Below are 15,727 nucleotides of genomic sequence, written 5' to 3'. Positions count from 1 at the left end.
TGAGAACCCTTGAAGAGATATTCTTAAAAGCAAGGCAGACAAGAGGTAGATGGAGCCTTGCCAAAAATGGTCTCTAATTGAGAGGTAAATTGGTCTTGTAGAGAAACAGAGTATAGAGTTTAGAATCTACCAAAAGAGAAATCACAATGAATATACCTGGCTTGTGCTTGAAAGGGGAGAAGGAGAAGAGATTGACCCTGTGGAAATAACAAACTGTTCCGAACTCATTTGGGCCCCATGGCAGTTATCCCCAACTCTATCTTCCCAGCAAAGGAAAAGGGAAACCCACTATGGGGGAGGGGGGGAACAGTAGCAAATGGAGCCTCTCAACATTTTTATGTGCACTAACACTGAACAAAAACTTATTAGGTATAGTACGGCAGCCTGAATAAACAAGGGCAAACACTGAAAAAGTGCCAATAGGAGAAAGTGATCAAAGATTCATTAACTAAAATATCTCCAAATTAACCTACTTCCCTTATTCCTCTTTTACCAGTTTCTTTGGAAAGAATAAGTCATTGCCTTATTGAACTGAGGCAAGATTTTAAGCAAAAGGAAAAAATAAAAAATAAAAAGAAGGCAACACATTAACACATTTGAGTTCAAAGCAATCAGGAAAATTCAACAGCATGGAATATAAATTTCTCCACTTTATTTTTAAAAATCAATTAACAAGTTCCTGGTCGGGGAGAGGTTCCAGTGGGAGACGCAGAAATCTAGACAGGCATTGAGGGAAGATGGTAAGTCGCCAGCAGAACGTGACCCGTAGGACTCTGAAGTTTAAAGAAACTACACATAGGTAATAGGAATAGGTAAAAATATAAAACCAGTTATAGGCTTATGAGTCAGCCTGTGGTTGTTCAAGAAAATGGATGAGCAAGAGGTGCATTCTTTGTTATTCCTCTTACTTCATTAAACACATGTCTACTTCTGTTCCTCAAACCATTTTTAAGAGATTCCAGCAGCTAAATTCAGTTACAGAAACAGTTTCTGTAGGTCCAGATTTCCACTCAAGAAATTTCTACAGGAATGAGTTTTGAGGCCCCATATCAAATATATAAACTTTTGAATGTATTGGTTAATAGCTGACTCAATTAGGGGTGTTAAAAGCAGAAAACTAGTCTATCAAAAAGAAAGAGAGATTAAAAAAAACAGAAAGAGAATTTAATGCAGTAATTAGAGCTATTCAAAATTAAAGAGATTCTCTCATCAGAGTACTTGGCATCATAACAAATTTAAGAGGGTCCTGATAACCCTCTAGAAATAAATACATGGAAAGCATCAAGATGTGTCATGCCCATCATAACTGAAAACATGTGTAGAACCAATGCCTTCCAATTAGAGAACTCTGGTAGAGTTGTTTTGATTTTATTGGGGGAGTGGGTGAAACTTGTTTGAGATGAGGAAGCCAAACTTTTTAATACAAAATGTTTTTATGGAACTTGGTAAATATATAAAAAATCTGAAGTCAAACTACAGAGAGGTGGCAGATGAATGGAGAAGACTGATTAATCTCTTTGAGGGGAAAAAAAGCAAGGACCACAAAGGATCATTCACATTTTGGACATGGAAGAAAAATCTGAGCCAGACTGAAAATAATTTTTGTAAAAAGGAGAGAGAGAAAGAGACAAAGAAGTATCCAGGATGGTCATAAAAGACAAAAAGAGTTTTAAGAAGGAAACACTGGCTAAAAGTATCAAATACTAGAAAAAGTCAAGAACAAAGACCAGACTTGTCCAAAGGACATAAATGTCAACTTTCGTAAATGCAATTTTTTAAAAAATATATTTATTTAGTTAGTTATAGTTGGACACAATGCCTTTATTTTATTTATTTATTTTTATGTGGTGCTGAGGATCAAACCCAGGGCCTCGTGAGCACTCTACTGCTGAGACACAACCCCAGCCCTCATAAATGCAATTTCACTGAGAATGTCAGAATAAAAGTCAGGCTGTAAGAGATCAGAGACAATTAGATCTTTTTATTTTAAATACTACTTGTTCCAAAAAGAATTCCAGGAACTTTACAAGAAACAACAGAAAAATAGCAGAACAGAAAATAATATTTGCATACAGAAAGATAGATCATATATCCAGCATGGCTCTACAGTGAGCCAAAAACTTGATCTTGAGCATCCTAGGGGCCATGTCAAAAACAGCTTAATTAAAGTATTCATATTGTTCATTAAATAAAAGATCAGATATTCAGAAGTATGACGTCTCTAACATCAAAATGGAAGAAAACTTTCATAGTTTCTCATGAAGACAAGGCTGAAACATAAAAAGCAAGACCACCACACAAAATCCCAAATGCAATTCACAGCACTGTTTCATTTTTCATTCCTTAATGCCAATCAATGTCATCCTCAAAAGTAACTACATACGAGACCAAAATCATGATGATCAGTTCTAAGATCCAATTTGGAAAACATATACAGTAACTATTAAACTTTAAGCAGTCAATCCATAGTGAAACACTACTAATTATAATCATGATTTTAGTAAGGTTTTAACAGCTAAAAATTGAAGTTGTACTTTTTAGCAAGAACTCACTGTTTAACTTCAGGGCTCCTAAGTACAGATTTGCCAACTCTATTAACCAAAAAGACTGCAAATTTAAGAAGTACTTATAAAAAATTAAAAAGTCTGACTAAAGTATATATAGATTCTCTGATTAAAATGAAACACTCTTTCTAAAATCATATAAAATAAATTCAGCAACTGAAAATCAAATAAATCACCACAGATCTCTTTTCAGGTGATAGATGAATGAAGTTTTAGCAACTTGCATACCCATCTATTGAACTTGTTTTAAATTTTTTATTCATCTCTTTTTTCAAAAAAGCTACATGATTCTTCTAAATCATACCTGCTAAAATATACTACTCAAATTACAAAAGCACTTAAAAATTCATGTGTGTGTGTATACACACACACATGAAGTTAAATTTAGAAGGCCAAATTGTATATTAACCAAAAATAACTAAAAATATAACTATATACATCTCTTTGCGTATATCTATATCTACATATAACAAAAATATAATTTTTCTCTTTCACATTTATCAGCATCACTTTTCAACCATGGATAATTTACTAACATTTAGAATAATGCTATATGTTCAACAAAAATACTGCTAAATGTTCAATAAAAATACCTATTCATATAACATCTTACCATGTATATTAAAATGTCATGCTTTCCCAAATTACATTTTGCTTTGCAGGTCAATTTTTAAAAATATCCCCCCTTTAATTCATAGTAACAATAAAAATCAGATTCTCTGATTACAATAAAACACTTTTTCTAAAATCATATAAAATAAATTGCTAAAATGGAAATATGTTAAATTGAAATGTGTAAAACAAAGAAATTTTTAAAACATATGTAGACATACTTATCCCAACCAAGAGTTCCTATCTCTTCAATAAGGCTTGAATAGAACTGAGGAGGAGGAGGTAGTGCACATAACTCTTGTCTATTCCTTAAAGCAACTTCCTGTTTAAAAACAATAATAATCAGTTGTGGAATGCCAGACAATGAATTGTACCTGATTACAAAACATGAATTACAAAAACATGAAAACATGAAATCTTCTTAGTGTCTAACAAAAGTGTTCATTATTTTATAGAAAATCTAGGTGACCCATTCCCCTTTACATGAAAAAGTTAAAGGAATACAATAAAGGTCATGCAAAATGTCAATTTTTATACCAAGAAAAGAACTTAAGGTTTTAATATTCTCCTGGGCCATTATGCCTATCAAAGAAAAAAGATTTTAAAAAATACTCATCTTCAAGGCTTCACTATCTTTCTAATCCCATGCATTTGATGTTTGATATAAAAAACCAGGTGCCTTTAAACAAAAGGCTGAACTCTAACTATATTAACTAGATTGATATAAATTACATCTTAACAAACCTGCATTATCACAACAAATACCTACCTGCAAATTTCTTTCATTGACTTGTATTCAGTATTACTCTAAAACCTGGTAAGTATGGTATTTTGTTATTCAACTAGCTAGATGACAGCGCCTTTTCCTTTAGAGGCCCACTTATGAAGGCTTTAAAATGGTTTATGAATTAAACTAGAATGTAAACTTTTTACAAGCAATGCAAACAAACTAGAATTGCTGAGGCTAAAAATTACCAGTGACTTTGAAGTTGCCAACCTCAACAAGTATCTCATATGAAAAGTAAAAACATATATAGCTACAGTTACTTAAATATTCATATGGTCAGGATTATCAAAAGATATTAAAAGTTGAACACGCTTTATGTGAAAATTCAAAATCACAAATTTTAGTACCGACCTGACACCACAAGTGAAAAATTCCAAACCATAAAACTTTGTTTCAAGCACAAAATTATTAAAACTATTGTCTAAAACTACCTTCAGGCTATGTATATAAGGGATATATTTGAGTCTTTATTTCACTTTATATTTGAGTCTTCTCCCAAAATATTTTACTGTGTATATGCAAATATTTCAAAATCTGAAAAAATCCAAAATCTGAAATATTTCTTCTCCCAAGCGTATCAGATAATGGATGCTCAACCTATATAAAAAATAAGTCAAATAAAAAATTAGTCACAATAGCAATAATAGATGAGAACAAGCTGAAAAACTATGAACACTTCTGGTAAACATAACCACAATAAAAATCTGAAAATTTTATACCTTTAAGTATATGTTTTAGATTAAATATAGATTATTATTTGTCCTTATACTTTTTTCATTTAACAAGGATAGGATATTATTAAGTTGAGGTAATACTAGAAAGAATATATTTTACAAAAGAGAATTTCAGAATTAGAACTATTAACTGAAACTACTTCAATCTAATTCTGAAAAAATTTAGGATGATAAAACCATGAAACTAGATCTGTAAAGCCAAGAAATCAATATGGATTTAGAGGGTAAGCTGCTAAGAGAAAAGACATATACTGCCTTTTTTATGACCTAAATGTCTAATATTATCTAAAAATAGCTTGGTGGTCCACAAAATTAATTTGTATGATTAAGATTATCCTCCACTTGTCACTGAATGAGTTAATACAATTCTTTGAATTAACAATTACCCAATATTTCTTTTGAAGTTTTTTTATTCAGAAATATTAATTACTAAATATCCATAAATATTGAAGATAAAAATAAACTTGGACAATAAAAATGTATTTCAAACCTAGGTTTATGTCATTTGCCTTCCACTGTGGGTCAGGACAGTTACTCCTACTTTAGAACCTTAATAGAAAATAAGGCAAAGGCAGAGAGACAACCACTTTTCACAAAGGGGACAAAGGGACTTGGTAGAGAAGATTTAATATATATACTAAATTGTCACAATATGCTCAGTTATTACTAGGAAATCCATGGGAGATCTACAAAATTTCCTGAATAAGTTCAATAACTACTCATTTCATTTGGGTACCACACTTAAGACCTCCAGTGTTGATTATATCCTAGGAATTCTACTACTAACAACACAGCCTAATAAATAGACTAATAATTCTTACATATTTAGGTATAATATCTTGAATGAGCAATAAAATCACCTATTTTGCTATGATTCATAAAGAATGATAAAATATAGGCTCTCCTTCTTTATTCAGAAAGGCAGCACAAATATACTAAGTAAAATGCTGTAAATCAGAAATAAATTTTAATATCTCATCTTAAAGTAATGTTTCTTCAAAATGACATGACCAATAGCTCTATTACTTACAACTCAATAAAGTTACTTTTAGTAATAAGAATTTAATAGTGTATATAGTTTTACTCTGGTTCCCTCAGACCTTATATTTGTATAACATTAAAATTATTAAAAAAAAGATAAGAGAAAAATTTCAAACTTTTTTCCAGTGTCAAGGGGATACAAAACAAATATGCTTTACTTCTTAATCTGATCATTTTTAAGGTTATTATATCATGGTCTTTGATGACATTTATAATCAACTTTGGGTTTAAAAATTCATAATTTGAAATTTAATTCAGAAATTAATTTTAATCTCTTTATTCTGACCCCAAGCATTTTTAAGTTCTACCTCAGAGAGTTACTAGAAGGATTTTTTAAAAATGACTCAAAACAATCTAGCAACTAAGTTTTCAATGGGTGGCAGTTGCTACAAAAAATGAAAAAGTCTCAAAGAAAACCATGAAAAAATATCCAAGTGCTTTCAACTGTTAGAAGCAATAGGTATTATAATTTTGATATAAATAAATATAATAATAAACATGTATATGGAGAAAAAACATAACAAGTAAAGCATAACCAAAGAACGTAATAATGCTAATATCATCAGAAACCAATATTTCAAAGTAAAAGACACACAAGCATAAAAACAAAGAAGTAAAAACTCAGTGCCCAATCTGAATTGGAAATAGCAACATTAATGGATAATTGTAATTAGTCTAAAATGTATTTTTCCTAGCTTTGTCCACTGAAAGAGTCTAGAATAAGTAATATCAATGATTACTTCACTTTCCAGTTACAGCATCCCAATACCATTTCACACTTACACACAAAAGAAATCTATGGTTTTGGAGAAATGTCTAATTACAGTTCTAGAGTAAGATGAGTAAATGAAGCTAGAGCATAGGAGGTTTGGTTACATTAAAAGAACTGAGAAGCCAACATGAAGGCGCTTACACCAACCAAAAGTGGGATAATTTAAGCATCAAAAAGAAAATGAGTGCAGTGCATAAAAGTTAATCGAATATATAACAACTCATGAGTTCATAATGACACTAAAAAGAAAAATCTTTAGCTCCCTGTAACAGTTGCTAGGCACCAACTCATTATTCTAAAAATTGATCTAAAAAAAAAAAAGGAAACGAAACAAGCACTTATCCTATCTTCTAGTACGAGCTGTACCTCAAATTAACCGAATAAATATTGAAGGTTCTTCTCTACAGAAGATTTTCAGATAATAAATGCAGATGACAGAATTATTTTTAAAATATCACCATTTGTAAATTCTAATGAAATAGTGGATTTTGGCTATTATTAATACTGGATGCTAAAATCACTCTTTTGATAGGCTGATGGGAAACTCTGAGATGGATCTAAATCTACTGATCAATCTTTACTAAAAGAGAAAATATGGGACATCATGTAACTCCTAATGCAATATAAGTACACAGCACCAAGTATGCTTATTTAAAAAAAATGAATCCAAATCTACTGGGACCTCTAGATCTAACTGCCAAATTACAAAGAAGATAAAAGTTGAGTACTCCTATTCTCAAAATGCTGGGGATAAGAAGTGTTTCTGGATTTTAAATTTTTTCAGATTTTGGAATATTTATAAATACATAATAAGATATCTTTAGGATGAAACTGAAACTTAAAGAGAATTTATTTATTTAATATGCACCTCATACACATAATTTGAAGCAACTTTTTAAAATATTTAACAATTTCTGCAACAAACCAAGTTTCATAGGGTGAAATTTTCCACTTGTGGTATGATGTCAGCACTCAAAAAGTCTGAGATTATGGAGCATTTTGGATTTTCAGCTAAGGAATGCTCAATCTATAGAAGACTGTTAAAAAGAATCCACAAATATCTAACAAACTAAATCTATAATGTGAGAAATTTTATAGGACATATAATTTGGTTTATTCAACAAGTAGATGACATAAAAGAGAAAGGGTAAGATGAAGGGGAGATATTACTATAAATTAATTATCATATAAATCTTATTTAAGACTAAAGACATTAATATATTGTGTGGACCTTATTTGGATATTGATGCAAGCAAAACCACTATAAGAAATTATTAAGTTCACTGAGTCTTCACTGAGTCTCTTCTAAAAAAAAAAAAAGTAGAAGGAAAAATATATGTAATAAAGGTTAGATTACAGGCTCATGATATTCACTAAAACCTTCTCTCCTCTTTTGTTTATGTTAAAGACCTGTGTAATAAAAAGATTATAAGTAAACAATGTCTACAAGATAAACTAAATAATCAATTATTTTATGCAAAATTAATTAACTGACCAAACACCTATTGTTTGTAACTGAATATATTTAATGAAGTCCAACAAGTTTTTCAGGGATCTGCAGCTACATGCAAAATTATTCATGCATCTTATTATATCTTTAAGTATAATTATCTAATCTCTCCCTAGATGTTACATTCTCCCATAGGCCAAGAATGCATTTTATTTCTTTAGCATCTATTGAACATTAGTATCAAAGATTCCAAGTTTATGATACAATGAAACTGATTCCTACATATAGTTCTTTCCTTATGCAATTCAAGGGAAGTACCATTCACATTTATGCACAAAGTAAAATAAAACAGTAAATGACTGGGAGTTGACAAGTTTTACATTCTAAGAGATTTTTAAAAGTTTACAGAAACAAGCAAGACTTTAGAATATGGTAACAATATTAGAAGAAAAGATTCTTACCAAAATCATCTTCAACTCCATCATAAAACTCATTAGATCAGCAGAGTGCTGCATTCTCTAAATCAAAACATTTCTAATTAATTTAATATGTAAATAAATATTCTAATCATCAAAAATGGAATAAAATACAAACTGAAATGAATGTGAAAAAATACTGGATATGTCTGCAACTTAAAGGAATTAAGTAATAAAGTAATGGTCATCATTCCTACTATTCTTACCAATTTCATTTTGAAAAAAGTAATTAAATCCCTCAAATCTATTTTAGTGAGACATAATGAATTGTATAAGAATGTCACTTAAAACTTCACATACTCCTCTGTTCACTGCCAAGTTTAGCAAATCTAACAAATGACATCATTATTTTAAGAAAGAGGAGGAAGAGGGGAGAGAAGGGGAGGAGGGGAGAGAGATGTAAATGGAAAGAACATAAAACATAAAAACCAGACAAATCTACATAACTTTAAATTTTTAATTATTATAAGGACTAACAAGTGTTTATCAACAATATTAAATATTTTTGTCATTTCCTTGACCTTAAAGACCACTTATAGTTATTTTTTGTCCTTTCACAACTAGCCCATATTAATTCAAAAGGAGATAATCATTCAATAAAATAAAAGCTATTATAGTAAAAATGGCCAAAGGAAATAATCTCTAAAGTAGAATGAATATTTAGGAGTTATGGTTCCATTTCCCTGAAATCTTTCTTTCTTAAAATAGCTATAGAATAAAAAGAAAGAAAGAAAAACAAAAACGAGTTTTACATTGCTTTCTTAGAACTCAACAATCATTTCTGTGCTTCAAAATATTGTATTTTTGGTTTTTGTTGCACTACACTAACTCCACATAGTTCTTAACAAAGTCAAATATAAATCTGGTCAATCATTTTAGATGAGAATAATAAGAATGTAGGATATTTCAACAATGCATGAAGACATACTTACATCTTAACATAGCTTTGAGCAGACATATGTTCACAGAACATAACTATCCCTTTTTTTACATGGTATTTCTTTCCTTTAGTTTACTACAGACAAGTAACAAATTATATCAAGGGTCTATAAACTACAGCCAGAAGCTAAATTCAGCTTAATACCTATTTTTGTTAATAAAGTTTTTATAGGAATACAGGCATAAATTCATTTGCCATTCGTCTATGGTTGCTTGGGTGCTATAAGGAGGAGGTAGAGTAATTGTGACAGAGATTTATGGTCAACAAATCTAAAGATGTTACTATTATTCTTTACAGAAATAAATCTGTTAAACCCTTGGGCCATATTTACTGAAAATGAGACAAGAGAAAAATAATAATATTCAAATGGTCTTTGACTAAAAGAAAAACTCAAACTAATACTGAGGTCTATCTGACCAGCTGGAGGGCAGGGAGAGATAAGTAACTGACATGTTTTCTAGAAAACTTATTGGTCAATTAGTAGAGGAAAACAGAATTATACATTTTACTGTTATACATAGCCTGTATTAACATTTTTTTCCAGACTACACATCACAATAGATTAATTTCTTAAACTTCAGTGTATACTACAAATTGTCATGGAAATGGGGGGGGGGGACAGTGAAAAACAGAAATTTAAACATTCCATTAAGAAAAAAAACTGCTATAATTATTCTGCAACTATCACAGCCTATATTCTACAAAATAAGTAGTTTATCTCCTGTATTTCTTTGTGACTCAGTAATGCTTTATGTGAGTGATTCTCATTGTTGGTTATCACACATAACTTGCTTGTAAGATAGAAAATATATAGGAAATAGGAAAAATACAAATGGATAAAAAATCAAAAATGCAATTCTACTAACATTTATTTTTCTATAAGAGACAATTCATTATTTTTAGTTGCTTCAATAACATTATGGAGTTTTTTGTTTATTGGTCCGTGGTTTTTTATTTTTTATTTTTTATTTTTTTTTGCTTTGTTTTGTTTTGTTTAAGTTTCTCTGATTATTCAAGGAATTTTCAGGTACAGGACCATATACATTAAGAATAACTAAATTAATCCTGCCTGTATCTCACCTTGGCTACCATTTCTCCTCTCATTATGCAAGTATACCTGATCCTAAGTGATTTCTCTCACACCTTTTCTGTTGCTATTCTAGAGCAAAAAGATTCATTTTTGTTATAGATATGCTACAGCGCTAAATGGGCCTAGGGTTTTTTGTTTTGTTTTGTTTTGTTTTGTTTTGTTTTTGCTTTGTTTTGTATTTTTCCTGTCACCACTATTCAGTCTCAGGAGGAAAAAAACAAAAACAAAAAAAACATCACCAAGAAAGCAACAAACACGAATAGGGGTGAATCCATTTGAAGGGCCCAATGGCTCAAGGATGAAAATCAGTTTCAACAACACAAATGCTACCTGGGAATCCGCTGAGGATTCCAGAAACCTTTTTATTTTATTTGTTTATTTTTATGTGGTGCTGAGGATCAAACCCAGTGTTTCACACATGCTAGGCAAGCACTCTGCCACTGAGCTACAGCCCCAGTCTTCCAGAAACCATTTTGTGTAATGTATAGATCCTTAAAATACTTCATAGCCAGAGATGGAACCTAAAAACTTTAGCAACTATGAAACCACTTTGTTATAACATTCTGCAAAGCAGGATTTTTTTCCATGCTATTTAATTGATGTATTCTAGAAAACTTGTTGGGATTGTTACATATTTGTATATGCACACAATACAATAATATAATTTAGCAAATATTATTCCTCAGTATTTCCCCTTTCCCTCCCCCTGGTTCCTTTCCTATACTGATCTCCCTTTGATTTTCATGAGATCTCTCCACCCACCCACTTTTATTTTCCTTTTTCCTCTCTAGCTTCCACATAAGAAAGAAAATATATAACTTTTGACCTTCTGAATTGGCTTATTTTGCTTAACATTACACTCCTAAGTACTATTCATGTTACTACAAATGACATAATTTCCTTCTTCTTTATGGCTAAATAAAACTACGTTGTTTATAATATATACCACATTTTCTTTATCCTTTCATCCACTGATGGGTCACCTAGGTTTGTTGCATAGTTTGGCCATTGTGAATTGTGCTTCTATGAATATGGGTATGCATGTATAGCTTTAGTACACTGACTTTAACTCTTTAGGATAAATACTAAGGAGTGGTATAGCTGAGTCATATGGTGGTTCCATTCCTAGTCTTTGAGGAATCTCCATACTGATTTCTATAGTGATATACTAACTTAAAATCCCACCAACAATGTAAAATTATTCCGTTTTTCTCCACATTGTCTCTAGCATTTATTATTGTTTGCATTCTTGATGACTGCCATTCTGAATTGAGTGAGCTAAAATCTCAGTGTAGTGCAAAGCAGGGCTTTAAAAAGTAAATTTAATACTTTCTTATCCTCATTTAAAGCATAAACCTTTAAAAGACTTACCTGTTGGACTATTTGATGGTATCCATTAAGTATAGCTTTCAACTGCCAACTGCATAGTAATCTAAAATTTTAACAAAACAAAATGGTTTTATTCATTGTTCAGAATTAAAATAAGAAAATTTATTTGTATGCTAACACAAACATGCACATATGATCAAAAAATGACATAAACATAATTCTGACAAGTTAATAAAATTTTACCACTTATACTGTTGAAAGTCTTGTCTTCAAATTGTCAGTATTAATTTTACTTTGAAATATAAATAACCACAATCAGTAAATGACAGGCAAACAGTACATCTTTTTAACTTTAAATTACCCAAAGCAAAGTTTACTATTGCACTCAATTCTTAAAGGTAGGTTATATAAAACCAAAGGTTTTGAGTACATCAAAATTGTATTAAAAAAAAAACATATACAGCAATATATTCTTATTCAACTTCCAGATTAATGTAACCGAAAGAATACATACTTTGAACTGTATAAGTAGTGATAAGTTAAAGTTCATCTATCTACTAGGCTTACCTCACCTGCAGGTAAGTAATTTCTCTAAGGAATTATATTAACTTGCCTTCAACTTTTAAATCCTATAGGGACTCCATCTCCTTATGCAGAGCAGTTTATTCAACTGTCTATGGATAACATCCTCTCCAAGTATGCACTGGATTCCTTGCTACTACCTTGGTCACTTCATTAATTATCCTTTTACCTGTGATAGTCTTAACTTACTCTCTGCAAGTTTTTCTCCTTAATGAATTAAGTATATATCATCTTGAAAAAAAATCATAGCTCTTCCTTAAATGCACATGCCTTCCTACCCTCTCCTTTTCCTTAAAGTAGTTTATATTTTCCATTCCCTTTCTACCCACTCATCCAGTCAAAACCTCAACAACCCAGTTTCTTCGACTGCACAAATCTATTCATATCTAACCTCATCTTTGCAACACTCAGCATGGCTAACCATTCCTTCTTTCAATCCCTATTTAAAACCTACTGTTCAAATTTTCCTTTTTTTGCCAATCCTAGTCTTATAAATTCTATAAATCCCTCCCTCAAGATCCCATCACTGGCCTTCTCTTTTCACCCCACAGACACAGAAACTAGAAAATCTATTAATACTGATGGCTTCAACTTCTATGCCAACTGTGATTTTCACATATAACTTCACTCCAAATCTCTCACTCAGATTCCACACCAATATACTACTACTACTTATTAAATAGCTACTTCTGATGTTTTACACTCAATATATTCGTAAAAACAATCTCCCTTCCACTTTTCCATCTGTGATCTCTTTGTAAGCTTAATAATCTGAGCCAAGAACTTGGAAAGTATCCTCTAATCTCTTTCCCTCTTACTGCCACTTCCAATCACTCACAAAATCCTATCAAATCTACACATAAATATCTCTGCATTCCTTTTACTCCACTCTACTCCAGAGATATTTAGGAGCAGAATACCTAGTCTCATCTTCTGACTAGTCGTCTGTACCACCTGTCCCTATTTATACATAATTTATAACAGAACTAAACTAGATTTTTGTCACATTATATTATTATATTACACATAAATACTCAGTCTAAAATTGGGGGGGATTTCTAATCCTTTTAAACTTCTATTCAGTTCTTATTAGGGCAGTATACACAATTATTGTTTATTGCTTTTTAAAAAAATGTATTACCTCTGAAAAGTACTTAAGTAGCAAGGAAATTACTTACAAATGACACTGGTTTCAAACAATCAGAAATGTTTTAGATTTATTGATAGGATTTATTGGTAAACATATTAGACAAAACTCTAGTTACTAGAATCAGTTTAAACACGCTTGCCTATTCCACCAAGATACAAGCATGTAACTAAACACTACATCACCTTGCATTCTTCACTTGTAAATCTTCAGGCAACACTATTCTAAGGTGGAAGTCTTTCCCCTATAGAGAACATTAAAAAAAAAAAAAATCACTCAAAGTTTCATCTTTTACTTAATGCTAAGAGAAGTTAAACTTAGAATCACAAAAAAGGCAGTATTTTCCAAAAGTTATCAAATTTACCCAAATTTTTTATACTTAAAAAATATAAGCAACAGAATACAGGATTTGGGGGAAATATTTCATAAATGTATGTCAAAAACTTTGGAATTATTACAAAATCAAAATAATATATACTAGGACCTTGTTTTTAGAGAAAATAACTTAAATACAAGAAATTCAACCTCAACACTGTTAGCAGACATATAAAAGAAATTTAAACGTTCTTAGGAAATAAACAAATTCCCTCAGGTTGCTCATGATTGTACTTACTTTCTAAATTTTCATAAATATATTATACAATTTAAATATTTCAACATAAAATACTTCCATAAACTGGAGTATATTTAATTTTTCCATACTAGTAAACCTTTAATAGATAAAAGCAGAAACATATTGTTTATTTTAATCTAAGTATTCACAAACTTACATATTTGAATATACAGAATTTTATTCAAGTTTCTTTTTAAGGAAAGGAAAGAGTGTTCTCTGAGAAATATATTCAGTTTTACTTTCTTTAGAAAGTGAATGGGTAAGCAGTTTAAACTTTATAACTTAAATAGGATAATACATGTGAAATTTGAGAAAAAAAATAAGCAGAAAAAGACAAACAGAAATGTAATCTTTTGCTTCAACAGTATAAAATGAAAAGAGTAATAAAATTCTCAAAAAAAAAAAAAAAACAATTACCATGTGGAATTTTAGCAGTCTCCCTCAAAGCAGATTCAAAAACAGAAGAACACAATTAAATGTACCCCATAACCTTTACTTTCATGGTAATATTACAGTTCTGACTTTCATTACATTTAAATGTCCTTTTGAAAAAATGAAACAAAATGTACTACTGACCTTTTCAAAGGTCAAGTAACAATAATTCACTATTTCATTAAAACACTAAAAGGTATTATGTAGCAACTTTAACCTAACTTTATAGACATCCCACACATAGGTGTAAGAACCTATGTTCACAATTCACAATTTACCTGAGGAACAGTATAAGAATGAAATTCCAAAGTTCTCTATTTGTGAAATTCAACTATTTTAGAGGTCAAATGATGTGTCACATACCACAATACTTTTCTGGTTCAAGAAAATGTCCAAATTTAGACTTTTTGTAGTTAAACCACCTGAAAAAATATTAACTCTTCCCCAAAAGCAGATTTTCCAAGCTTACAGGGAACAGAAGATTAATGTGAACACAAAAGTCAAAGAAACAGTCTTGCAGAAGAAATGATTTAAAAGCAGAAGACAATAAAAAGGTAGGTAAAAAACACCTTTTGGAAACTGGGCATTAGGAAGGAAAAAAGACTGGAAAACTTAAGCTCTTATATGAGAAAATAAGAACATAACACTCCCCTCAAAAGTTCCCGCCAAAACCATCAATTAAACAAACTGCACTTTTTCTTTACCAGTAAATAGTGTATTATTGAACTAGGAATTTTATGAACTATTGCACATAGCCAAAATGTTAAACAAATAATGTTTCCATCAATCCAAAGTTACCATGAAACAAAAACAGAAAATGAGGATTAAACATTTCAGATGACAGACCCAAGAGAAAACCCAGACTAAGATAAGAAAGTGTTTTTTTTTTTTTTAAGTAGGAATGAATAAGCTATTAACATGGGAGAATAAATTTTAAAAGTGTCCAAGAAAAAAAGTTAAATAAAAATTTCATAAGGATTAAGAAAAAGCAAGAAAATTACCAAATGAGAAAAGAAAGTAAAGACCATCAAAGAAAAAAGGGTTGAAGATGAAATCAGGCAAAGAAAGTCCAAATGCATATAATTGGAACACTTAGAGAAGAAGACAGGAGGAAAAAATATTTAAAATTATAATCCAAGTATACTTTCTGGAAATCCA

The 15,727-nt window shown here is 30.5% G+C and overlaps 1 protein-coding gene across 2 annotated transcripts in view; it reads right to left on the bottom strand.

Moving 5' to 3' along the window:
- Positions 1-15,727, bottom strand: part of FANCL (FA complementation group L) — a 63,643-nt gene that overhangs the window by 39,764 nt on the left and 8,152 nt on the right. For both annotated transcript variants that reach the window (XM_081265564.1, XM_081265563.1), the window contains exons 2-5: positions 13,710-13,768; positions 11,838-11,898; positions 8,422-8,478; positions 3,398-3,498 (exon numbers count right to left, since the gene is read on the bottom strand). In XM_081265564.1, coding sequence (XP_081121690.1) covers positions 3,398-3,498; positions 8,422-8,478; positions 11,838-11,898; positions 13,710-13,768 — 278 coding nt within the window. The remainder of the gene's footprint in view (positions 1-3,397; positions 3,499-8,421; positions 8,479-11,837; positions 11,899-13,709; positions 13,769-15,727) is intronic.

Source organism: Spermophilus citellus (assembly GCF_964194105.1).
Source record: "Spermophilus citellus genome assembly, chromosome: 13".
NCBI lineage: Eukaryota > Metazoa > Chordata > Mammalia > Rodentia > Sciuridae > Spermophilus > Spermophilus citellus.
This window is presented reverse-complemented; position numbering and strand designations above follow the sequence as displayed.